The following is a 27765-nucleotide window of genomic DNA, read 5'->3' on the forward strand; positions in this document are numbered from 1 at the left end:
GGTCGTGAGTTCAAGCCTCTCACATTGCGCTCAGTGCTGGGTGTGGAGCCTAAAAAAAATGCTGGGCAACAATCCAAATTTCTTTTGCAAAGGCATTTCATTTGAATTAGAGTAGTTTTACTAAATATCCAAATTAATGACCCCTATGGGGAAAAATCAAGCAAACGAAAAATAAAAATAAAATGTGTTACAAAAAATGACCTACTTTCAGCTCACTTAAATATTCAACAAATTCTACTTTACTGATCTAGAATATTGAAAATGTTTCTGGATTCTCTCCTATACATAGTATCATAAAAATCATTTTCCTTCCAGCTCAGAGTTTATCATCTAGCTTTTCGGAGAGTGAAAGCGGAGTTCATGCACTTCAACAGAGTTAAACATAACCTAAATGTATTTCAGTCCGTTAAAAAAAAAAAAACAGTCTTTCAGGAGCTGTGTATTTTTAATGAGGCTGAAAACAAATTAAGATGCTCACAAAATACTCCAGTAAAATCAAACAGATCTCTTGAAAAACCAGGAAAACTAATTTTTAAACCCAGATTATGGTTTATGGGTAATAGTTTATACTTACCATTTTTATTTGCTGGTGAAAAAAAGTTGAAGACAGGAGAAAATATGGTCCCCAACAATGTAGTCCTTGGAGGACTGCCAGAGGAAGGATTATCTTCTAATTTTCCATTTTGTTTTACATGTTGATTTGTCACTTCATAACTACCAGCTTCTAAGGCAAAAAAAAAAAAAAAAAAAAAAAGTTGCAATCTAGAAAACATGACTTTGAGAAATGTGTTTTAAACAATTCATTATGAAAATATTTTTTCCCTTAAAATACTTCATAAAAACTGATGAACACTAATGTTAAGAAAGCTTTACTTAAAAAAATCCTGAGGTAAATCAAATGATCTTTATGACAAATTTATTTATTTATAATGTTTTATAACTGCTACAAAACACATTTACATCTAGAAGTATATATATAGACTGAAGTTTCTAGTATGTAGACTATAGGCTTCCACAGTGTAACAGAAAATGAAATAAACTCTTTGTAAGTAAAGCAAGTTACAACAAAATGAAATAAACTCTTTGTAAGTAAAGCAAGTTACAACATCAAAAACACAAATGCAAGACTGTGTCTTTATTTACATTTTGGGATGCTGCCTACTTCATAAAACCGACCCTCCAGTCTCTTACTAATGAATAACAGCTAAATAAATAGCGGCAACATATATATACTGAAGCAGAAGACTATATATAGTATATAGCAAAAATTACTTATGTACATACCGAGGCACCATTTCAGAGTGGTTAAGAAAAACAGGTTTTTTGTCTTTTGTTTTTTTAGATTCTTCATAAAAATTTTTCATGGGTTTTGGAAAATAAACAATAAAAATAAATTCACACAAATGTGTTTTGATTAATCATCCTTGACCTTTCACAACTTTACTTGGTATCTACCCACATTTCTTTCTTTCTTTGCTGCTATAGCTCTTTTCTTTTTCCCTAATAGTTCAAAATTTAGAGATACAATATTGAATTGAGAGGAAAGAGGGAAGGTATTCTTGCTGTTGTGTTTAAAACGCAGCACCCCATGCTCTAAAGTGTTCTTTATACCTTCCTCTGCTTGTCCTTCTTGTTTTTCTCCTTCTTTTGGACTTGGGGAGCTTCTCAGCAATACTTTAACAGACTGACCTAGAACAAGATTTATCAACAGCAGCACTACTGACTTGGAGCTTGGACAATTCTTTATTATGGGAGGATACCCTGTGCACTGTAGGATGTTTAGCAGCATCCCTAACCTCCACCTGCTAGATGCAAGTAGCAATCCCACCATAGGTTGTGACAACCAAAAAGGTCTCTAGACATTAACAAACATCCCCTAGGGACAAAACAACCCCTCATTAAGAATCACTGCCCTGAGTGATCCAAGACCCCTCTGAGCTGAAGTTCCCTGATCCAGAAACAAATTCTTTGTACTTATTTCAGTAAATTAAGTCACAATTATTACTGCTGTAAGAAATGAATTTATTAGAGGTCAAAAATGTTGTTCTGTATGCATTTTCATGATAAATAGTATAAAGCCAGTTGTTCTGCCTTTATTTGTCATTTTAATTCATCAAAGTATATTTATATGAGGTAATTTTTATTTCATTTCATGCTAATACTTAAGACAAAGGAGATTACAAAATAAGGCAAAAATTACACACATTCAATTTTTAAAAACAGAAAAGAAACACGTCAGGTGAAATTTCTGCTTAGACCTAATAGAAGAATATCTAAATATTAACAAACCTCCATTTACTTGACTTTTCCGTCTTACTCGAGATATCTGTTTGTTAGGCTTTTCTCCTGCTCTTGGTGTTGATGTGATCAAATTATTATCTATATCACGTTCAATCCTACTCCGTTTTGAAGGATTTTCTCTCTCTTCCTTAAGATATGAGGAAAAAAACATGCATTGAGCATAGGCATTCTGCCTTACAGGTTACACTTATAAAATATGGTATGTACCCCCCTGTTCACTGCAGCTTAATTTACAATAGCCAACAGAAACAACTTAAGAGTCCATCTATTGATGAATGGATAAAGAATACATGGTGTGTGTATGTATATATACATATATAAATATCAAATTATGTTGTACACTGAAACTAATGTTGTATATCCATTATACCTCAATCTTTTTTTTTTTTAATTTTTTTTAACGTTTTATTTATTTTTGAGACAGTGAGAGACAGAGCATGAACAGGGGAAGGTCAGAGACAGGGAGACACAGAATCTGAAACAGGCTCCAGGCTCCGAGCTGTCAGCACAGAGCCCGACGCGGGGCTTGAACTCACAGACCAAGAGATCATGACCTGAGCCGAAGTCGGCCGCTTAACCGACTGAGCCACCCAGGCGCCCCTCAATCTTTAAAAAAGGTACAATATGTGTAATATATTTTCCTGTTTTCACATGCAGGAGAAACAAAATAGAATTATATAATATCCAAAAGTGGTAAAAAACAAAGTAAAAATTTGACAATGTTGTAGGGGTGCTTATTATTAATGCACTTAAAATACACAAATATAGGGGCGCCTGGGTGGCGCAGTCGGTTAAGCGTCCGACTTCAGCCAGGTCACGATCTCGCGGTCTGTGAGTTCGAGCCCCGCGTCGGGCTCTGGGCTGATGGCTCAGAGCCTGGAGCCTGTTTCCGATTCTGTGACTCCCTCTCTCTCTGCCCCTCCCCCGTTCATGCTCTGTCTCTCTCTGTCCCAAAAATAAATAAACGTTGAAAAAAAAAAAAATACACAAATATAATTACAGCATTCTCAATTCAGATCCTTTCCCCAATGTCCATTACACTGTCTGTGCTATTGAAACACTCGAATTGTAAGATGTGCTCTGAATTTTCAGCAATACTCCCCTACTCTTAGATTTGTCCAAAAGAACAGTGGTTGTTTCCGTGAGCACTCAGGGTAAGAAACAGAACCTCACTGGAATTTGTTGGCATATCACATATTACCAAAATAACAAGGCTTGCCAATGCCACACCCAATGCCAACCTCAATTCTTTAAATGCCCAAATTAACACTAAGGAGTTTACTCCTTAATGAAGCTCTCTATTCATTTCCTTATATGGGGCAAATCTACACCACCAGTGTACATTGTTTTTGTGATATTATTGACTAAAAGAGTATACTCCAAGTAATACCTGGTTTGTCTTCACTTGTACATCTATTTTTCTCATTTGTAAAATTTTTCTAGAGTCATCGACCACATGAGCGATCTTCTTACATTACTGTAATACTGACCTATAATCCCTTGCTGTATTTTTTATTCTTTAGTAATCTTTTTTTTCTTTAATCTTTACTTATTTTTGAGAGAGAAACAGTGTGTGAGCAGGGAGCAGAGAGAGAGGGAGACACAGAATCAGAAGCAGGATCCAGGCTCCGAGTTGTCAGCACAGAGCCCGACGTAGGGCTTGAACTCATGAACTGTGACATCATGACCTGAGCCGGAGTCGGACGCTCAACTGACCGAGCCACCCAGGCGCCCCTTATTTTTTAGTAATCTTAATCTCTACACCCAATGTGGGGCTCAAAACCCCAAGATCAAGAATCACATGCTCTACCGACTAAGCTAGCCAGGTGCCCCAATTCCTTGCTGTTTTAATGAGACTACCTGAAACCTTTTGGTAAGGATGAGATTAGAGATTCTTAAACCTATATTAAATATAATTTATATGTATAATCAACATTCTTATTCAACAAGAGTAAGAATTCTCTACTCATACTGAATATTTGTACTTAATGCTTTTATACCACAGTAAATAATATGCTACTATGCATTTTTTAAAGGTTGAATATTATTTTATTTCTGAAACAAACCTTGGTATTGTAAATGAACACAATTACAACTTCCTATTTGGATGAAAACAGAACAAAGATACTGTCAAAATATATCAGTCCATATCATACCACATAGAATTTTACTTTTACTCAGTAGTTTTGCTAATTTTAGGTAGCTCCATTACAACAGTATGTCTATTATAGCACAAAATAACACTTCAGTGATCCACAACAAAATTCTTCATATGTTTACTATTTATCATTCCCCTGCATGTTTAAAAGATGAACAGGGAAGCCTCATATCCCAAATATGGGAGCTCCATTGCCAGAAAACAGAACTCTCTTCATAAAGTCCTTCAAGAACAGAAATAACACCACAAAGCCAACAAGACTAAGCTCCAGCATCTTCTTAAAGAAGTCTCTTAGTACATCTGCTATAACATAAATACTTACATTCTGAAAACCCTGCATTCTGCAACACTAAAAATAACAAGGCTTAAGGAAAAAAATCAGTCAATGCCCCGTTAACTCTGTAACCATAGCACCAACAAAAACAATGATTGGGACACCTCCAGAGATAACTTGGACACCCCAGTGAGGCAGCTAACAGCAGCTGAAATGCTACCTCAGGGTTTAATAAAAGGTAATAAAAACAGAAGGAGAAACAAGGGCTTATGGGAGCTGAGAGGAGCTTTAAGCCAGTAGGGCAAAGATGGACACAAAAGGAAATGCAAACTGCCACGTGAGAAATGTCTCTGCTAGATCACAGTGTACCTCTCTAGGAGGCAACCCCCCATTGCTAATTATCACTTCTAATTAAAAACTGTGTGTGTGTGTGTGTGTGTGTGTGTGTGTGTGTGTGTCTGTGTGTGGGGCTTTTGTTTCTGTAGCAGCTGAATTGAAAGTTTTTTACTTTCCTGATGAAATATAAAATTCAACTCCCATTACTCAGGATCCCCTTGTCCAGTTCAGGAAAAAATCATGTATAAAGCAACACATCACCCATGTTATACTGACACTATTCCCCTATTTACCAATAGTCTAAGCTAGCTGATACTGTGGAACTACATGTTTATTGTAGCAGAAGAGACTATACTGTGGTCAATTAAAAATACATATAGTATTTTTGCATACATAAAGTATGTAAATACATACAGAAAGTAAAAATATTTTAGCTTACATCTCTAAGGAGGAAGAGGAAGCCATTTTTTTTTTAAGTTCATTTATTTTGAGAGAGACAGACACAGTGTGAGTGAGAGAGGGGCAAAGAGAGAGGGAGACAGAGAATCCCAAAAGGGCTCCGTAGTGCCAGAGCGGAGCCCAACGCCAGGCTCAAACCCATGAAACCATGAGATCATGACCTGAGCCAACACCAAGAGTCAGATGCTTAACTGACTGAGCCATCCACCAGGAAGGTAGTATTCTTAAATCTCTGAATCCCAAGGGAAACACACAGAACCAAAGAGGCAACAAAAACTCAAGGTCAAAATAACAGCAAAAACAAGGGGACAAGCTATCTCCCTTAAATTCTAAGCAGATGAAGACAAACCAACAGCCACCATACCTGAATGCCCACATACACTAGTGTAGAATAAAGGAATCAACAAGGTGTGTGACACACCTGAGAACAAGAGAAGCCCAAAACAGCTAAAAGGTAGGTATTCAATGTAAAGCATGGCAGGTCAATGTTAAGACGGGAAAAAGTTGTGCCCAATCTAATAGCAAAGGGGTCCATGGTGAGAATGAAACAACAGCTCCTATGAACTCCTAAAACTGACCAACTAAGGCTCTCTTCTAGAACAGGGCTCCACACTAAGGGGAAACTGCTGGGAATGGAATCAAAATTGAGTAGCAAAGAAACAAAAGAAAAGAAGAAAAGCGAAGTTTCAGAAAACATGAGGTAAAAATAAAGAGACAGGAAAACTCAAAAAGTAATCACTATATTTTTTTAACACTACACAAAACTAGTTAGAAAAGATACCCTGTGGGGGTGCCTGGGTGGCCCAGTCAGTTAAGTGTCTGAGTCTTGATTTCGGCTCAGGTCATAATCTCACAGTTTGCGGGACCAAGTCCCACGTGAGGCTCCATGCAGACAGAGAAGATCGTGCTTGGGATTCTCTCTTCCTTTCTCTCTGACCCTCCCCTGCTCATGTTCCCTCTTTCATTCATAAATAAATAAATAAATAAATAAATAAATAAATAAATAAATATTTAAAAAAACACATATATTTGTGTGTGTGCATATATATAAAGAATGACATCAGTAAAAGAAGCATTATAGATAAAAATTATAACTTATTTCAAAGCAAAAGACTTACTAAGAAAACGATACGAGACACACATCAAGAGTTAGAAAATTTCAAATCAGAGACAAAATAATTAGAAATAAAAGAAAAAAAAAATCACACAGTGCGAAACGATCAACTTTTTCATAAAAGTGAAAATTAAAAACCTGGCATCATCCTCATTATTTTAGTCATGCTGTGCCTATGTTATAGCAGTTCTGAATTTCGGGATAAAAAAAGAGATGGGCCTTGAACATCAGGAGTTTATGCTCTAAGATATAGAATGATGCTTTACTGTAATATCAGAAATAAAGACTGAACTAGAACAGACATAAAAGTGAGTAAACAACAGAGTAGGTCTTTAATTATTTATTTATTTTTATTTAGTAGGCTCCACACCCAGCATGGAGCCCAACATGGGGCTCAAACTCACGACCTTGAGATCAAGACCTGAGCTAAGATCAAACCCTGAGATCAAGACCTGAGCTGAGATCAAGAGTCAGATGCTTAATCAAGTGGGCTAACCAGGCACCAATAAATTATGTTTTTTAAAAGAAACAGAAGATAAAATGGGGGAAAAATTTTAAAGACATCAAAATATTACAAATACTGAAGATAGACAAAGAAGATCCAATAGACAGAAAATAGTAGTCCCTGAAGAAGGAAACCAAATCAAAAGTATAGCAACAGAACAAGTAACAGAAAGTTTTCCACAAAGAAAAGATTTTAAATTACATGTTGAAAGATAAGTTTAACTAAAACTATCAACCCAGAAAAGCAAACAAAATATATCCTAAACTTCATAGAATTTGAAGGAAAAAAAAATCCTTTGGAGATCAAAGGAAAATCACTTCATTTATAAAGGTAAAAAATTAGATTATCATCAAACTTCCAACAGCAATGCTTTTATGTCAGAATAAAATGGAATAACATTTAAAATAATCACAAACAGAAAAGGTTACCCGAGTATTTTATATGCAGCAAAACTGATTTTCAAGCTTAAAGAGTACTGTTATCAATGTGCAAGAATATTGTTCCCATGAGTACTCTCTGTGGCATCTACCAGAAAATGAGCTTCAGACAACAAAAATGACTACAGACAATGACATAAGAACTGAGGATAAGCATGAAACATAGTGAACGTATGTAGAACCTTTGTAACTAAGATAAATGAGGATTAAAAGATAGTATGGAATGACTATAGGCTCAGAATGTACAGGTATAAAACTATAAGAAAACTGATAAGAGATAAAGTTTTTTTTTAATTGCTCACTTTAAAGTCATTCTGCGACAGAAAACAGAATTCTTCGCAGCTGATCTACACAAGAAGTACTAAATGAAATTCTTTAGGCATAAAATAATACCAGATGGGATCCTAAACCTATAGTAAGGAATGAACACCACTAAGGCAAATATATGAGGAAATATAAAAGACTTTGTGTTCACTACTACTGTACTTTTACTAGCTATCTTCAAAGGTCATATTTGCTATAATCTCTGTAGCCTCATTATGATCCAGTAAATTATTATATTGAAGTCTTAAAGCTTTTAATAGTGTGTGTATATATATGTGTGTATATATACATATATCTACATATATATGTATACGTAAATATATGTATATATATATGGAAACATAATAAGAGTACTCTGAATATTTTGCTTTGCAGTAATACCAAATTAGGTTTTTAAAATTTTGTCTAGGGGTGCATGGGTGACTCTGTCAGTTAAGTGTCTGACTTATAAGCATGATCTCACGGCTTATAAATTCAAGCCCCACACCGGGCTTCATACTGACTGTGTGGAGCCTGCTTGGGATTTTCTCCCTCTCTATCCTCCCCCACTTGCATTCTCTCTCAAAAAAAATATTTTTTTTTTGGTCTAAAACACTAAATTCACTAAAAATTTACAATAAAATTCATAACTTTATAATTAACAATGAATTTTAAAAAAGGGAGATTAGACAATTTGTGGTTTCACTCCATTATTATACTGACGCAAAGAAGAAACTGACATAGAATTCTCTTGACTCACAAAAGGGGAAAACTACTCTAAAGAATCTGGATCAAACTGCAAATTACAAATAAGAATATGATAAAGCTATTTTCCTTTAGCTGTATAAATATTATTGTTTCATCATGCCTTATATAATAGAACGTACTCAAATAAAGTTATGGTGCCAATTCAGTTCCACTATCATTTGAGAACACTCATTCAACATTTAAAAAAGGAATTTAATATTTTAAATGTACACATCAAGTTTTTAAAAGCCAAAAATCGTTATAATTTTTCAAACTAAAAAAAATGAATCACCGAGGAGTGACTGGGTGGCTCAGTTGGTTAAGCGTTCACCTTCAGCTCAGGCCATGATCTAACAGTTCATGAGTTCAAGCTCTGTGTCAGGCTCTGGGCTGACAGCTCAGAGCCTGGAGACCACTTTGGATTCTGTGTCTCCTTCTCTCTCTCTCTCTGCCCCTCTCCCACTTGTGCTCTTGCTTTCTCTCTCTCAAAAAAAACAAAACAAAAAACAAATAACAACAACAAAAAAACCTCACAAGACAAACAAGAAACTGAACTACCACTGAAATATCTTAAAGAGTAAGTTATACTGCACTGGTTGAAAATGTGCACATATTACTCACTATCTGAGAGACTTATAAACTCTTGCACAGTAGACATTGCTGGAAGCCTGGTGAATAAAAAAGTCAATGAAAGAAACAGGCTCTTTCACTTCCCAGAGATAAAGTAACTCTGAATTAAAGACTTACCTGCAAATACAGGAAATTAGTTAATATCTAGTCTGTAGAATTGTACTTTTGCCTTACAGATATGGCCAGACTTTCTGTTTTGACTATATTTATCTAATACTAGCATCAACTAATTATCAAAGATCTTCTTTACTGTGAATGTGTGGTAATAAACACAAATGGGGAGTAATTTTTTTGTGTCTCAGTTTATCCTGAAATAACATGTTGAACATTTGTGCTGACTGTGCAAAAGCAATGGTAGATATTAACTACTGTCACCTTAGCACAAATTAAGGCAATGACACCCAATAGTTACCGTATTATTTACTGCCATGCACTGGCAGGGGGGATAAAGCCAGTTCGACTTAAGAATGTCCCTACTGAAGCTGTAAGATTAATTTAATCTCAACCCTTAAATATGTGTTAACATCCTGTAGGATGGTAAGTACAATAAAATACTACAGCTGCAAACTTGTGCTTCCACAATTGTCTTGAATAAAAAGTATCTGATTATAAGCTGAATTATACCACTTTTCTGATGGAAAAGTATTTTTACTAGAAGTAGACTTTTTAAAATTTTTTAAATGTTTATTTTTGAGACAGAGAGATGCAGAGAGCACGTGCAAGTGGGAGAGGGGCAGAGAGAGAGGAAGACTGACACAGAATCCGAAACAGGCTTCAGGCTCTGAGCTGTCAGCACAGAGCCGGACATAGGGCTCAAACTCACAAACTGTGAGATCATGACCTGAGCGAAAGTTGGACACTTAACCAACTGAGCCACCCAGGTGCCCTGGTATTTTCTGAAAAGTGAACAAAGTGAGCCTGCCACTTCAAGAAAAACTGACACTTTTTGTTGCCAACAATAAAATTTGAGCTTTCAAGCAAAAATTCGAATTTTAGAAAACTTAGACCCAGCACCATAAGCTTGACAGTTTCCCAGTACTTAACAACTATCCTGTTGAGATCAATGGGGATGTTCAGAAATGTAATTTTTAAGTACTGAATAATGAAATATATCAGTATATCAAAGATCTACATAATTCAGTGAACCAATATCTTCTAAACAATCAGTGTATAGTGTTACAAAACCATACATACACATTCCAAGTGCAAGACTGACTAACGAAAAGATTACTGCAATCCTTTCAAATTTCATCTTGGAACAAGATGAAATCATTTGACAAGTTTTGGTATAGTATCAACAGACTATCAAAATTATCTAAAAAAGATAGTAAAGTACTCTTCTGTTTAACAAATACATGCAAATATGGTTTTAAGTGCTTCAATGATAACAAACTACCTTGTATGAAGTCAACATTAAAGAGATTTGCAAAACTGTAAATAATGTTATGCTCCCATTAATTTCCTTTTTGTTTTTAGGAAATACTTAAAAACATATTATTGTATTAACATGTAGTGGATTTATAATTGCAATTAGAAATGAATATTTTCAAAATTCCTCAGTTTTAATATCTAATGAGATATACTCATAAATAGCTCACATAAACAAACGTTCGTTAGAGTTTCCAATAATTTCTAAGAACGTAAAGGAGCCTGAGATCAAAAAGTTTAAGAACACTCGCTCAAAAGAAACTACTAATGGAAATCACAAGAAAAAAGTTAAGAAGTCACCCCCTCCCAATGGGGAAAAAATCTGAACTGGCAGTTCACAAAAGAAAATCCACATATGGCCAATAAGCACATTCAACTTCATTAATCATCAGGGAAATACAAAATAAAAACACAATGAGATAACCACCCACCCCTGTAGAAAGGCTAAAATTAAAAAGACTGGCAATATCAAATATTGCTAAGGATGTAGGCAACTGGAACAGTCAAACAATGCTGGGTAGAATAGTAAAAATACTCTGGAAAACAACTGAACAGCTTCTTAAAAGTTAAAGAGTCTTTCAACAAATGGTGCTAGGACTAACAGATATTAATATGCAAAAGAATACAGATGGACTCCTACCTCACACCATCTACAAAAATTAATTCAAAATGGATGATAAGAGTTGAATATAAGAACTAAAACTATAAAATGTATAAGAAAAAAACTCTGAAGCTTGTAAGAAAAAATTTATAACAATTATAAGAAAATTCGGGCCTAAAACTTTATCACCTTGAGTTTGGCAATAGCTTCTTGGACATGACACCAAAAATATAAGCAACAACAACAAAAAATAAATAAATTAGACTTGATTTCATCAAATTTAAAACTTTTGTGCTTCAAAGGGGTCTAAAAGAATGGGAGAAAATGTCTGCAAGTCATTTATGGAACAAGGGACTTATATCTAAAATATATAAAGAACTCTTACAACTCAATTATAAGAAGACAAAATCCAATTTAAAAATGTACAAAGATTTAAAAGACATTTCTCTGAAGAAGTTACAATGGCCAAGCTCATGAAAAGTGCTCAATGTCACGGGTCATTAGGAAAATGTATCAGAACCACAATGATACCATTTCACTCACTAAGATGGCTATACCTAAAAGAACAATAATAAGTGTTGTTGAGGATGTGGAGAAACTAGAACCTTTAACTTTGTTGGTGGGACTGTAATATGGTGCAGCCATTTTGGAAAACAGTCTGCAAGTCCTTAAAAAGCTACACGGGGGCGCCTGGGTGGCTCAGCTGGTTAAGCATCTGACTTTGGCTCAAGTCATGATATGTCATGATCTCACAGTCCGTGAGTTCGAGCCCCGTGTCGGGCTCTGTGCTGACAGCTCAGAGCCTGGAGCCTGCTTCAGATTCTGTGTCTCCCTCTCTCTCTGACCCTCCCCCGTTCATGCTCTCTTTCTGTCTCAAAAATAAATAAAACATTAAAAAAAAAAAGCTACACAGAATTATCATATCATCCTGCAATTCTACTCTTCAGTATATTCTCAAGAGATGTGAAAACAGATTTCCACAATGGGACGCCTGGGTGGCTAGGTCCATTAAGCATCCGACTTCAGCTCAGGTCATGATCTCGCAGTCTGTGAGTCCAAGCCCCACATCAGGCCCTGTGCTGACAGCTCAGAGCCTGAAGCCTGCCTCAGATTGTGTGTGTGTGTGTGTGTGTGTGTGTGTGTGTGTGTGTCTGTCTCTTTCTCTCTGTTCCTCCCCCACCTGCACGCACATTCTCACTCTCAAAAAGAAACATTAAAAAAAAAATTTTTTTAATAGATTTCCACAAAAAACCTTGTATGTGAATGTTCACCAGGAGTCACCTTCATAATAGCCAAAATGTGGAAATGTCCATCAACTGATAAAATGGATAATCAAAATGTTGAATATCCATGTTATAGAATATTATTACTTGGCAATAAGAAGGAATGATGAAATGATATATGCTACAACACAAATGCACACTGTGCATATATTGAAAGCTACTGAATTTATACCTTAAATGGGTGAGTTTTACAGTATTGCTAATTATGTAGGTCTCAATAAAGCAACCACAAAAAAAATTAACATGCATTATATGACTTAGCAATACCAATCTGTTTAACTTAAATATATGTCCATACATGGGCTCAACACAAATATTCATAGCAGCTTTATTCATGATAGCTAAAAAATATATACAATCCAAACGGAGACACAAATTGCAGTATACTCACACCAACAGAATTCTGGATGGAGGGCAGAATAAAGTATGAAGACACGCAGTAACATAAGTGAATCCAAAAACTTTACACAGAGTGAAAGATGTAAGAGATGCTATATGACTACAATCATTATGAAACTCCAGAAGAGATTTATGTGATTTATAACAACAGCGGATAGATGGTTGTCTAGAGTGATAACTGTGAAACTGTCTGAAAAGACTGTAAGGGTTTTTGGGCATGAGTGTATAAATCTGTTAAAAATTCATGACAATATATACTTTAAATGAGTGTGTTTGTGTATAATTGTAAATCAAGTTAATTTTTAAAAGTTAATATAGGAGATAGAATGATATTCTAAAAGATAACTAGTTTACCAAAAGAAGGCATAGGAAAAAGAGAAAAACAATGTTGTAAACACAGAGTAAGATTAATAAACTCATATTAATAATTACATCTAACTAAATATGTCAACTTAAATATAAATACATAGGGTATATTTATACACAAAAGGAAAGAACTATATCATGCAAATGCTAATAAAGTTGTGTGGCTATATAAGTATTAGGCAAAGTAAACCTCAAGGCAAATATTACTAGAGATATTGAGACATTTCACAGTGGTAACAAGAACAATTTATATTCCTCACAAATGTATATACACCTAACAAGAGAACTTAAAAATATATGAAGAAACAAAAAAATGACAGAACTGAAAGGCAAAGTAGACAAATTCACAATAACAACTGGAGATTTTTAACACCCCTGTCTTAGCAATTGATAAAACAAGTTTAAGATATAGAAGATTGAAATATTATCAGGGTGCCTGGGTGGCTCAGTCGGTTAAGTGCCCGACTTTTGATTTCAGCTCAGGTCATGATCTCATGGTTTGTGAGATCGAGCCCAGCTTCAGGCTCTGCACTATCAGCATAGAGCCTGCTTGGGACTGTCTCTCTCCCTCTCTCTGCCCCTCCCCCGACTCATGCACTCTCTCTCAAAATAAACTAAAAGAAAAAAAAAGAAATATTATCAACGAACCTGACCTACACTAATTAATTCTAGAATATGCATTTTTTTTTCAAATACACATGGGACACTCACCAAGATAGACTATATGCCAGAAAGTATAAAAAAAACACCAAAGAAATGAAATCATACAGAGTATATTCTTAGATCACAATATTAAATTAGAAAACAATTAGAAGATATCTAAGAAATGCCCAAATATCTGGAAATTAAATAACACATTTCTAAATAATCCACAGGTCAGAAAATAAGTCACAAAACGCACGCACACACACACACACAGTAATAAAGATAAAATCAGATGAGCAACACCAGGTGATGTATTTATAGAACTGCTGAATCACTCTATTGTACACTGTAACACTGTATGTTAACTAACTAAAGTTAAAATAAAAACTTAAAAAAATATATATAATCAGAATGCATGGGAAAGCAGTACTTTGAAATTCACAGCTTTAAAACTTACATTGGGGGGGTACCTGGGGGTTGCCAGGGTGACTCAGTAGGTTGAGCATTCAACTTCAGCTCAGGTCTCTATCTCATGATCCGTGAGTTCCAGCCTCACAATGGGCTCGCTACTGTCAGTGCAGAGCCTGCTTTGGACCCTCTGTCCCCCTCTTTTTCTGCTCCTCCCCACTTGGCACTCTCTCTCTCAAAAATAAACATTTGGGGCGCCTGGGTGGTTCAGTCGGTTGAGCGTCCGACTTCAGCTCAGGTCATGAACTCATGGTTTGTGAGTTCGAGCCCCACAAAGGGCTCTTTGCTTGTCAACACAGAGCCGGCTTTGGATCTTCTGTCCCCCTATCTCTCTTTGCCACATGCTCACTCTCAAAAATAAACAAACATTTGAAATGCCTGGGTGTTTCAGTCTTCGGTTCATCAGACTGATGCTTTGAAGCATCAGACTTCGGTTCGGGTCATGATCTCTCGGTTTGGGAGTTCAAGCCCTGCATCAGGGTTGTGTTGACAGCTCAGAGCCTGGAGCCTGTTTCAGATTCTGTGTCTCCCTCTCTTTCTGTCCCTCCCCCACTCATCCTCTGTCTCTCTGTGTCTCTTAAAAATAAACATTAAAAATATTAAAAATAAATATAATAAACATTTAATAAATAAATAAATATTTAAAAAATAAAATAAAACTTACATAAAGGGAGGGGCACCTGGGTGGCTCAGTTGGTTAAGTGTCCCACTCTTGATTTCAGTTCAGGTCATGAGCTCAAGCTCCCTTTCAGGCTCTGCACTGAGAGCATAAGGCTTGCTTGGGATTCTCTCTCTCCCTCTCTCTCTGACCCTCCCTGGCTGGAACACTCTCTCCCCCTCTCTCAAAATAAATAAACTTAAAAGAAAAAACTTACGGGGCGCCTGGGTGGCTCAGCTGGTGAAGTATCTGACTTGATCTTCGCTCAGTTCATGATTTCACAGTTTGTGAGTTTGAGCCCTACACTTGTCTCTGTGCTGGCAGTGCAGAGCCTGCTTGGGATTCTCTCTTTCCCTTTCTGTCCACCCCCCACTTGAGTGTGCTTTCTCTCTCAGAATGAATAAATAAACTTAAAAAAAAAAAAAAACAACTTACATTTTGGGGGGAAAAGTGTTGTATCAATGATCTAAGCAAGGGGCTGGCTGGCAAACTATAGCCCAGAAACCAAGTCCAGCAAGCTGTCTGCACATAGCCAGCAAGCTAGCAATGTTTTTTCCCCACCAAAGATTTTATTTATTTTTTTAAGTAATCTCTACATCCAATATAGGGCTCAAATTCACAAACTTAAAGACCAAGAGTCACATGCTGTACTGACTGAGCCAGTTAGGGAAACACTTATGATTAAAACTGAAATATGGGGGCGCCTGGGTGGCGCAGTCGGTTAAGCGTCCGACTTCAGCCAGGTCACGATCTCGCGGTCCGTGAGTTCGAGCCCCACATCGGGCTCTGGGCTGATGGCTCAGAGCCTGGAGCCTGTTTCTGATTCTGTGTCTCCCTCTCTCTCTGCCCCTCCCCCGTTCATGCTCTGTCTCTCTGTCCCAAAAATAAATAAATGTTGAAAAAAAAAATTTAAAAAATAAAAAAAAAATAAAACTGAAATATGAAATAGAAAAGCTAAACAGCCCCATATAAATTACAGAAATCAAATTTATAATAAAAGCTATCTCACAATAAATTCTACTACTTATTTAAAGAGAAAATAATACTAAGCCAATATAAGTTATTTCAGAAATAAAAAGTATAGGGAATAATTCTTGACTTGCTTTAAGATCCAAGCACCGTCCTGATCCTCAACTACTACAGACCAAAAACCTCATGAACACGGACATAAAAATCCCTAAAAAAAAAAACAAAAAACAAAAAACAGCAAACCAAATCCAGCAATACAAGTCTGGTTTTCCATTAAAAAATATTTAATGCAAATTTAAAATTTAAAAGAAAATCTGAAGAACATCTCGATAGATGGAGAAAAGTCTTTAACAAAATTCAACACGATATTTTTAGAAAACCAGGAATAAAAGGAAACTTCCTCAAATGAATAAAAGATAACTATGAAAAACATTTAGTTAATATCATATCTAATAGTAAACAAACTTTTCTCTAAGATCAGCAACAGGAGGTGTTTCCTCTCACAACTTCTACAGGGCACTGTACTAGAGGTCCTAACCAATGCAGTAAGTAAAAAAAAAATAAAATGTCTAAAGATCAGAAAATAAGAAAAATTATAGTTATCTGCTATGTATGTTCATGTATGTATAACCAATCAACCTGATGTTCTAATTTTTGCATTCCATAATAAACAGTAAAGTACTTCATTAATCTAAGATGTTAAAGAACAGGTCTAGAGACTGACTTATATTAACTTTGGTAGGAAGGAAGAAAATTCCCAATAAAACCACAAAGCCTGGTAGTACAAAGGTTAGAGTTTTTCAAACACAGGGTACAACCGCACAGTGGACCATGAAATTAATTTAAGGTATTAAAATCATCTTTAAAAGGGGAATAAGAAGAGAAAAGAAAAATCAAAGCACATCAAATATGTTAAGGGTGAGTTTTGTTTCACATACATGAATGTAGTAAAGGCTAGATTTCTTTCTGAGGGTTATACTTAAAAAAACTAAAAACACTGATTTAAGGGGCGCCTGGCTTGCTCAGTCAGCAGAGCATGCAACTCTTGTTCTCAGGGTTCTGGGTTCAAGCCCCACATTGGGTGTTGAGACTACTTAAAAATAAAACCTTAATAAACAAATAAACAAACACACTTAATATAACAGAAGGATTTTATTATTTCTTTAGAATTATAACCATTGGCAAACTGATGGCCCTTAACTACAACAGTGTAACAGTATTTAGATAAGAACGGAGGAAAGACCATTTTGTTATGGAAAGACTCTAGAAACTACTATTTGGAAATGTATACAGAGATTCCTGGTATAAAGCAAATATATTTTAGTTGTAAGGACTTCACTTCAAATATAGATCAGAAATCTCATTATGCTAAAAGCAAAAAGACTGCATGTCAACAATTCCTGAGTGCTTTTGTTGACAATTGCATAATTCTGAAATCAGAGAAGTAAATGTTTGAATCATAAAATCTGGATTTGAAAGAGAGCAGAGATTTCATTCATCTTGTTATGGGCTGAATTATGTGTCCCCCATCAAATTCATATGTTGAAGTCCTAACCCCCAGAACTGCAGAATATAACTATATTTGGAAATATGACTTTTAAGGGGTAATTAAGTTAAAATGGAGACATTTGGGGGGGGCGGTGCCTGGGTTGAGTGACTGACTCTTGATTTGTGAGATCAAGCCCTGTGTCAGGCTCTGCATTGAGCATGGAGCCTGCTAGATATTCTCCTTCTCTCTCTGGCCCTCCCCACTTCTCAAAATAAATATTTAAAAAAATGAAATTAAATGAAATTAAAATAAAATAAAATAAAATAAAATAAAATAAAATAAAATAAAATAAAATATGGGGTCCTATTAGGATAGGCCCTAATCCAATTATGACTGGTGTCCTTACAAGAAGAGGAGATTACAACACAGACAATATAAAGGACCGAGGGGAACTATGGAAGAACATAACAAGAAGGCAGCCATCCAAGTCAAGGAGAGAGGCCTCAGAAGAAACCAACCTGCTGATGCCCTGATCTTGGACTTCTAGCTTCTCAGCTGTAAAATAATTTCTGTTGTTTAAGCTACCCAGTCTCTGGTGTTAGGGCAATCCTAGCAAACTACTACATACTCCTTATATTCATAAATTAACAACCTATGTTTGGTTTACCTAAATACACTCATGACTAATTTATACAAAATTAAGACTAGAATACATATTATAAAACTTGGTAGTAATATAAAAATATAAAAACAAGTCAGCAATGGTAAACTAGCAAGCACCCACAGCCACTGATCCTAGCCATCTTAATAGTAAACAAAAGAGCAAAAAAGTAGGGTGATATGAGGAGAGCACATTCAAAAAGTCAGGCTCCTGGGGCACCTGGGTGGCTCAGTCAGTTGAGCGTGCGACTTCAGCTCAGGTCGTGATCTTATGGTTTGGTTCGTGGGTTCAAGCCCCACGTCAGGCTCTGTGCCGACAGCTCAGAGCCTGGAGCCTACTTCGGATTCTGTGTCTCCCTCTCTCTGCCCCTCCCCCTGCTCACACTCGGTCTCTGTCTCTCTCAAGAATAAACATTAAAAAAAAAAAAAAAAAGTCGGGCTCCTGAGACAGGCATGAAAGCAATGTTAGATACCTTAGAAAGGACTACAGCTCAAAAGAAGGCTTATCTAAAGAGTTCACATACCTTTTTGTTTTAGTGTTTATTTATTTTTGAGAGAGAGTGCAAGTTGGGGAGGGGCAGAAAGAGAGAGGGAGACAAAGGATCCTAAGCGGACTCTTCGCCACTGACAGCAGAGCACCCAACGCGAGGTCTCAAATCTACAAATTGTGAGATCACAACCTGAGCAGAAGTTGGGCCACTCAGGGGCCCTGCCACGTATCTTTAAAAGTCTAAAAGCAGACAAAAACGAAAGGAAAAAAAAAAAAAAAAAACAAAAACAAAAGAGACAGCACAAGGAGTTGTCTAACTAACGTGGTTTTAAAAGGATACTTGTAGAGGTAAGAGCAGTAGTTTATTATCCAGCCAGAATAAAAACAGAAGATGAAAATATATGCAAAAAATACTAGAAGGAAAAACTTCCTATAAAAAGAATAAGCTGGGGCGCCTGGGTGGCGCAGTCGGTTAAGCGTCCGACTTCAGCCAGGTCACGATCTCGCACTCCGTGAGTTCGAGCCCCGCGTCAGGCTCTGGGCTGATGGCTCGGAGACTGTTTCTGATTCTGTGTCTCCCTCTCTCTCTCTGCCCCTCCCCCGTTCATGCTCTGTCTCTCTCTGTCCCAAAAATAAATAAACGTTGAAAAAAAAAAATTAAAAAAAAAAAAAAAGAATAAGCTTCAAGCAGCTTTGAAATGATGACAGAATATAAATAAATGACAAAATGGTTAGGTAGCATAGAATATTCAACTCTTACTTGCTTTCATCAAAAAGAATTTTCAATCCTTACACAAGATTCTATTAAGACATTATCTAGCTACTTTGAGAAAGGATGGTATAGTAGAAAGAGCACTATATGAGTGTCAAAGGTATGAGAGTCAAAGGTACCTGGGTTTAAATTTTTTTTAACATTTATTTATTTTTTGAGACACAGGGAGCGTGAGCAGGAGGAGAGGCAGAGAGAGAGAGAGAGAGAGAGAGAGGGAGAGAGAGAGAGTGAGTCAGACTCTGAAGCACGCTCCAGGCTCGGAGTTGTCAGCACAGAGCCTGACCCGGGGCTCAAACTCAAGAACCATGAGATCGTGACCTGAACCTAAGTCGGACACTTAACCGACTGACCCACCCAGGGGCCCTTGTAAATGGGTTTAAATCTCAGTATTGTTGCTTATTGTAGAGGCAGTAGTGCATACTGGGATTAAAATGTAGGCTCTGAAACCAGGCTTTCTTGGCTTTAATGCCAGTGTTGCCACTTAAAGCTAAGTAACCCTGTACAAGTTATTTAACTTCCTGTGCCTTAGTTTCCTCATCTGTAATATAGAGATGATGGCACCTACTTCATATGGTTTGAAAGTCTTAAAGAAGTTATTATGCTTAAAGCACTGAGAACAATACATGACACATATTAATTGCTCAATTGCTGACAGTTATTACTGTTCTATTTGTTCTTTATCGTTCTTTTTTATTCGGACATTACAATTATTGTTGTTATTGACATTGTGCAAGTTACCTAAATTCATTAGGCCTAAATTTTTCTCTTCTATAAAATAACAAGATAGTTATAAGAATTAAGGAGATACTAGATATAAAGCACCTAATTAAATATATTCAATAAACATTAATTGCCAACCCCCACCCAAATTTTGAAAAAGATAACACTGTATTCAAGATACTGAACATAAGCAAGCACTGTATAGATTCTCAATAAAACTTTAGAATATAGTATCAAAAAGATGATTTAATGATAATAAGAAATAATGACTAAAAGCCAGTATAAGCTCAATAGGAATAATAAATGACAAGCTAATTATTTACTTTACTTCTAACATAGGATTAGTAGACTGGGAGAAAAAATAAATGTACCTTGATTTTAGCAAGACATTCCAATACTAATTTTCATAATAACCTTATAGAATATAATTTAAAAATCTATAATGAATAAGAGTACAATTAAATTATTTTGTGGCTGCAGGAAAACTCTTGCCCCCCCCCCAAATTAATGAATAAGACATTAGTTTGCAAACAGGTTTGGCCCTATTGTATTTATTAACATCTTTTATTTTTAATTTAAGATCTTTAGGTAGACATTAATGAAAAATCCAAGATTTTGGGAAAGAAAGAAACAAACAAACAAACAAACTTAACAAATTTCTGTAGGAAAACCCTGGGTGTGTAGTTGACACAGGCAAAAATTTGCTAACTAACAAAGACAGATCTTACTACTAAAGGAGAAAAAAAGCATGATATGATATGCTATGATGCCACATTAATAAAAGAATGCCCAGAGGTACCTGGGTGACTCAATCAGTTGAGCATCTGACTTCAGCTCAGGTCATAAACTCACAGTTCGTGAGTTCAAGCCCCCATCAGGCTCAGAGTTGTCAGTGAGGAGCCTGCTTCAAATCCTGTCCCCCTCTTTCTCTGCCCCTTCCCCACTAGCACTCTCTCTCTCAAAAATAAATAAACGTTATAAAAAATAAAAGAATGCCCAAATCAAAAGAATATGAACAGGGGTGCCTGGATGGGTCAGTTGGCTAAGCATCTGACTCTTGATTTTGGTTCAGGTCATGATCTCAGGGTCCTGGGATCCTCCTTAAGATTCTCCCTCTTTCCCTCTGCCCCTCTCCCCAGCTTGTGCACATGATCTCTCAGAAAGAAAGGAGGGAAGGAGGGAGGGAGGGAGGGAGGGAGGGAGGGAGGGAGGGAGGAAGGAAGGAAGGAGAGAGAGAAAGAAAGAAAGAAGGAAAAAAAGAAAGGAAGGAAGAGAATACAAAGAGAAGTCAGAAGACATAGGAAAAACCTATCTATCAAGTTCCTTTCTTTTTTTAACCCAAATCTTGGATTACTCATTAATGTCCACGTTAAATACATACAATGAATAACACTATTTATAGAGTGCATTAAAATTTCTCAAACTGCCTTTTCTGTTTGCCATCTAACGTAAAAACAACTCTGAGGCAGACAAAGCAGTTAAAATTAGTCCCATTTTACTGTCTTCTTAAGGCTCAGAGGGGTAAAAGAATTTCCTCAGATCATTCAAGTTGGTCCAGAGTATGAATGTGAAGCATGTGACTCCTGGTCATATCCATTTTTTAACAACTTTCCCCCCTCCTTAATGAAGTAATACATTTTCAGTGTACAAGTGTTACAATTCAGATAGAGAAATCACCTCCCTAAACAATGTATTAATTAAACTCACATAAAATAAGGAAAAATTTCTTTTACTTTTCATAATACTATGCTGAAAAAACAGAAGGCGAAGTGGGTGAGTTAAGTAGAATAAGTAATGTTTTCTTGAATGGCCATTATATATTTTTTATGTTACTACTCTTAAAATAACACCAAAATGTAGACATTTCCTTAATCTACTAGCAATATTAAGATTTCTCATCTTTGCATGCTTAAAGAAAATAACCTAAACTTCAATTTTAAGTACGAGGTAAAACCATTACCTTGGGTGTGCTTCCTTTAATGAATTTTTTAATTGAAGACAACAAGCCAGTTTCATTTTTCGGTGGTTTTTCTCCCCCTGAAGGCAGGCTATCATCAACCTCTGAATATTTCCTCTTTGCTCTAGCAGTGCGTTGTGTTTGGATTTGATTTGATTGCTGAGAAGCTTTCCGTGTTCTCAGCCTCATCTTTTATGGGTACCACATATAAAACTACAAGAGAAAAATAACAAGGGTTATTAAAATTAAACCTAGCATGGCCAAATATGCCCACCTTCTATACTAAAAATCCCTTGGTGTAGGTCTCCAGAGGATTAAATTAAGAAACCAAAATTTTAAGTGAAAGGATGCTTTGAACTTTTACATACTCTCCCAAGTAACCTTCCCAACAACTTCTGAAATATTTTACCCTATGATCTAATAAAAATATGAGTAACACCAAAGAGTGCGCATACTCTTTCCACAGCACTGTGCAACCTCCACCCATGCCAATATTACCATTCATTCAACCATTCAGTCAAGAAACATTTATTGAGCACTTACAACATTCAAGGCACTGGGCTAGGATAAGCACCTCATAAACAGTAAACCACATACAGAAGATTTTTGTCTTCTGGAGCTCATAATGTAGTGGGAAAACCCTCAATGAATGAATTAATTACCTGAGCATGATTCTAATGATCAATAATCATGCAAGTGTAAAAAGAGCAGTTGAATCATTCATTTTATAAGATCATTTTATCTTACCACACATGATACTTTAAAAATCAAATTCACATCAAAAAGAAATTATGAGGCAATCTACTTGAACTCTCTCACTTTATAGATGAGAAAATTAATGGCTGACAAAACTGTATCAAGACAGAGGTAGTTAAGAATATACCCTAAATTAGAATCTGAAAGGGAATATAAAAATTACCAAAGTAAGAATTAAGAAATGTGAATTCCAATCCTACTTCAATCACTGCTAAACTATAGTCACTTAACTGTTTTTTCAATTATATAAAGAATACATTCATCTTACCATCCTGAGCTTCAAAATGAAAAAGGAATTAGAAAAGACTATAAACTGCAGAGAACATTAATGCTACTCACAATAGTGAATGCATTCACAGAAAAGTCTAACTCCTTTTAAGCATTCCCAAAGCCTAAAGATGCCAAAAATCCTGGCAAAGGGTAGTCTTCACCGACTTATGCTTAAGACATTATGTCTTTACTAAATCAAGAGTCACAGAAAAAATGTTAGAAACTTTTAGGAAGTTATACATACATACACACACATACACAATCTACTCCAACAAAAACCCCACACTCAAAGGATTCATCAGAGAAGTCCCTAGACACCTTTACAAACAACTATTTTTTTCCCTATAAACAAATGGTACTCAGTTGTAACTCGCCATCCCAAAATAAAAAATGCTGGCTTTTTCCCTGAAGAGTCAAAGTTAATTCTAAAGTGATTTATCATTCAAGGCATGTATTATTTACTTTAAAATCCTATTTAAAGTACGTAAATGATGTCTTAATTCCTTAATTCTTCAGCACAGCACTCCTTAGAAAAGGAAAATTCGCATATAGCAAATGCAAGGGGGAATTCTCAAAACTATTTTTAATCAATTTCTGTAATTTTTTTAAATTAGAGAGCAAGTGGGGAAGGGGCAGAGACAGAAGCAGAGAGATCATTTTAAGCAGGCTCCACGCCCAGCACAAAACCCCATGCAGGGATCAATCCCACGACCCTGGGACCATGATCCAAGTGAAAATCAAGAGTTGGATGCTTAACCAACTGAGCCACCCAGGTTCTATTCTGAGGTCTTTTTTGTTTTGGGTTTGTTTTTTTTTAATGTTTGTTTATTTTTGAGAGAGAGAGAGAGAGAGAGAGAGAGAGCGCGTGCATGAATGGGGGACACAGAATCCAAAGCAGGTTCCAGGCTCTGAGCTGTTAGCACAGAGCCTGACAAAGTGCTCGAACTCACACACGAACTGTGAGATCATGACCTGAGCTGAAGTCGGCGGCTCAACGGAGCCACCCAGACGCCCCTATTCTTGGGTATTTTGGGGGAAAAATTTTGTTTTTTTAAATTACAGAGGGGCACCTGGGTGACTCAATGGGTCATGATCTCGAGCCTTCCCTCCCTGGCCCCCCAACAGGGCTCCTCACTGGGAGTGGGGCCTGGTTAAAATTCTCTCTCTCTCTCAAACAAACAAACAAACAAACAAAACACCTAGGAATGAATCTATCTTAAACCCAGAATCATCAAATAGTAATTATAACACCTTATGAAATAATGCACTAAGGTAAAGTAGGTCTTAAAAGACTAAAAGCATATAGGTTAAGTCCAGTCTTACAGAGTTTGGCTCATTAAAATTGCAATACTTATTGGTCATCTGCTACTAAAATGTTAAGGATGGGGGCGCCTGGGTGGCGCAGTCGGTTAAGCGTCCGACTTCAGCCAGGTCACGATCTCGCGGTGCGTGAGTTCGAGCCCCGCGTCAGGCTCTGGGCTGATGGCTCGGAGCCTGGAGCCTGTTTCCGATTCTGTGTCTCCCTCTCTCTCTGCCCCTCCCCCGTTCATGCTCTGTCTCTCTCTGTCCCAAAAATAAATAAACGTTGAAAAAAAAAAAAATTTAAAATGTTAAGGATGAAAACTATCTCTACCCATGGGAATCATAAGTCTGGCAAATAAATATATGTATCATAGTGTATATATAAAATTCTACATCACTCCACATGAAGAAGAGTGAAGACATTTCTGGGAAAGCTTAGGAGAAAGGTTCTTTGAACTCAAAAATAACCAGTGAGCATTTACTAGAAAGAAAGACATGAGCATTTAAAGAAAGAGTTGAGGGGCGCCTGGTGGCGCAGTCGGTTAAGCTTCCGACTTCAGCCAGGTCACGATCTCGCGGTCCGTGAGTTCGAGCCCCGCGTCGGGCTCTGGGCTGATGGCTCGGAGCCTGGAGCCTGTTTCCGATTCTGTGTCTCCCTCTCTCTCTGCCCCTCCCCCGTTCATGCTCTGTCTCTCTCTGTCCCAAAAATAAATAAACGTTGAAAAAAAAAAATTTTTAAAATAAAGAAAGAGTTGAAATGTAGAAGATTTTTGTCCATTCCAATAGTGAACTGTAAAAGGTGTACTTAATAGGTCTAAAAGGGCTGGGGCAGTCAAGCTCTCATGAACTTTCAAAACTGACTACTCAGGCAACAGATAAAGAAAACATATACTTTTCAATTTCTCATGAAATACTTACCAATGGACCATATGCTGAGACATAAAAAAAGCTAAATAAATTTAAAGAAAAATCTTACAAAGTATGTTCTCTGACCACAATTACAAATCAAAAACAAAAATCTTAAAAAGTACCAAATACTTGAAAATTTAAAAATATATTTATAAATAAATCATGAGTCGGGAGGAGGAGGAGAGGGGTGGGGAGAAGAGGAAATAAAAGCACAAGGGAAATAAATTTTGGACTAAAAAAACCAAAGAGCACATCAAAATGTCTGGGATATAATAAGCAGCATTTAGAGGGAAATTATAAACATATATGCACCTAACACCAAAGTCTCAAAATATATTAAGTAAAAACTGTCAAAAGCGAAAAATAGACAATTCAACAATAGTTGGGTATTTCAATACCTACTTTCAATAATGGACAGAACTAGACAAAAAGCCAATAAGGAAATAGAAGACATGAACAATTCTCTAGACTTAAGAGATACATATGGAACATTCTACCCAACAACAGCACAATACATAATATTCTCTAGGACAGACTACATGTCAGGACACAAAACAAGTCACAATAAACTTAGAAGAATTGAAATCATACAAGTATATGGTCTCCAACTACATTGGAATGAAATTAGAAATCACAAGGAAAGAAACGAGAAATTAACAAATATGCAGAAATTAAACAAACTCCTAAATATGTAAGCACTGTGTCAAAGAAGAAATCACAAGGTGAATTAGAAAATACTTCAGGATGAAACAAAACAAAACCACAAATACCAAAACTTATGAGATGCCCCAAAAACAGTGCTCAGAGGGAAATTTATGTAAATGCTTATAATAGAAAAAAAACCTCAGGGCACCTCGGTGGCTCAGTTGGGTGAATCTCTGACTTTGGCTCAGGTCATGATCTCGCAGTCTGTGGGTGCGAGCCCTGTGTCAAGCTCTGTGCTGACAGCTCAGACAGAGCCTGCAACCTGCTTCAGATTCTGTGTCTCCCTCTCTTGCTCTGCCCCTCCCCTTCTCTCTCTCTCAAAAATAAATTTTAAAAAGTAAAAAACAAAAAAAAAAAAAACAAAACAAAAATCTCAAGTCAGTAACAAAACTTTTCACCATAAGAAACTATAGAGAGAAAAACAAACTAAATCTAAAGCAAGCAAAAAGAAGGAAATAAAGAATAAAGCAGAAAGAACTCAAGTAGATGATTTACAAATAAACAAGAAAATAGTGAAGCCTAAAATTTGTTCTTTGAAAAGATCAACAAAACGGACACACCTTAAATAGACTAGCAAAGAAAAAAAAGAGAGAAGACTCAACCTACTAACGTCAGGAATGAAAGATGGCTCATTAATACCAACCCTACAGAAATAAAAACAATTTTAAGGGAATACTATGAACAATCGTACACCAACAAATTAGACAACCTAGAAGAAATGGATTTCTATAGAGACACAAGTAAAATGGGCTCGAGAAAACAAAATCCAAAAGATTGCATTAGTGATAATTTCTTTAAAATCCAAAAAAAAAAAAAATCCAAGAGATTGCATTAGTGATAATTTCTTTAAAAACCTCCCACAAAGAAAAGTCCAATTTTAATGGCTTCACTGGCGAATTTTACCAAATGTCTGAAGAATTAACACCAGTCCTTCTCAAACTCTTCCAAAAAATTGAGGAATACCTTCCAACTCAATCTATGAGGTCAGCATTGCTCCGATACCACAATCAAAGACACTACAAGAAAAATTAAACTACTACTCAATATCCTTTACGAAAATAGATGCAAATATCCTCAATAAAATACTAGCAAACCAAATCCTTTAGGAACATAGATGCAAATATCCTCAATAAAATACTAGCAAACCAAATCCAGCGGCTTAATAAAGGGATTACACACCATGACCAAAGTGGAATTTATTCCAGGGATGCAATTCTGGTTTAACATATGAAACTCAACCAACATAATACACCATGTTAAAAGAATAAAGGAAAAATTCCGTATGATCATCTCAACTGATGCAGGAAAAAAAAGCACAATTGACCACACCCAACACCCTTTTCACAATAAAAATACTCAACAAACCAGAAATAGAAGGGAACTTCTTAAACCTGAGAAAAGGCAGCAATGAAAAATCCACAGCTATCATACTGCATAGTGAAAACCTAACAAGAACAAGAAAATTTTAAAATTCACATTAGAAAAGAAAAAGTAAAACTATCTCTTTGCAAAGAACATGACATTGCATGAAAAATAACCACAAAAGCAGAAACCATAAAAGCAAAAACTACTAACTGGACTTCATAAAAATTAAAAAGACCTGAGACTTCATAAAAGCTAGATGATTGGCCACAAACATATGAAATGATAATAC

General features: G+C 36.2%; 1 protein-coding gene across 4 annotated transcripts in view; it reads right to left on the bottom strand.

Moving 5' to 3' along the window:
• Positions 1–27765, bottom strand: part of CTDSPL2 (CTD small phosphatase like 2) — an 81463-nt gene that overhangs the window by 31421 nt on the left and 22277 nt on the right. For 3 of the 4 annotated variants that reach the window (XM_030318285.2, XM_032593647.1, XM_030318288.2), the window contains exons 2-4: positions 22173–22382; positions 2290–2428; positions 575–724 (exon numbers count right to left, since the gene is read on the bottom strand). In XM_030318285.2, the coding sequence (XP_030174145.1) occupies positions 575–724; positions 2290–2428; positions 22173–22358 (475 nt within the window). In that variant the 5' untranslated portion in view covers positions 22359–22382. The remainder of the gene's footprint in view (positions 1–574; positions 725–2289; positions 2429–22172; positions 22383–27765) is intronic. The other variant, XM_030318286.2, reaches the window with a different exon arrangement.

The sequence above is a fragment of the Lynx canadensis genome, chromosome B3 (assembly GCF_007474595.2).
Source record: "Lynx canadensis isolate LIC74 chromosome B3, mLynCan4.pri.v2, whole genome shotgun sequence".
Lineage (NCBI taxonomy): Eukaryota > Metazoa > Chordata > Mammalia > Carnivora > Felidae > Lynx > Lynx canadensis.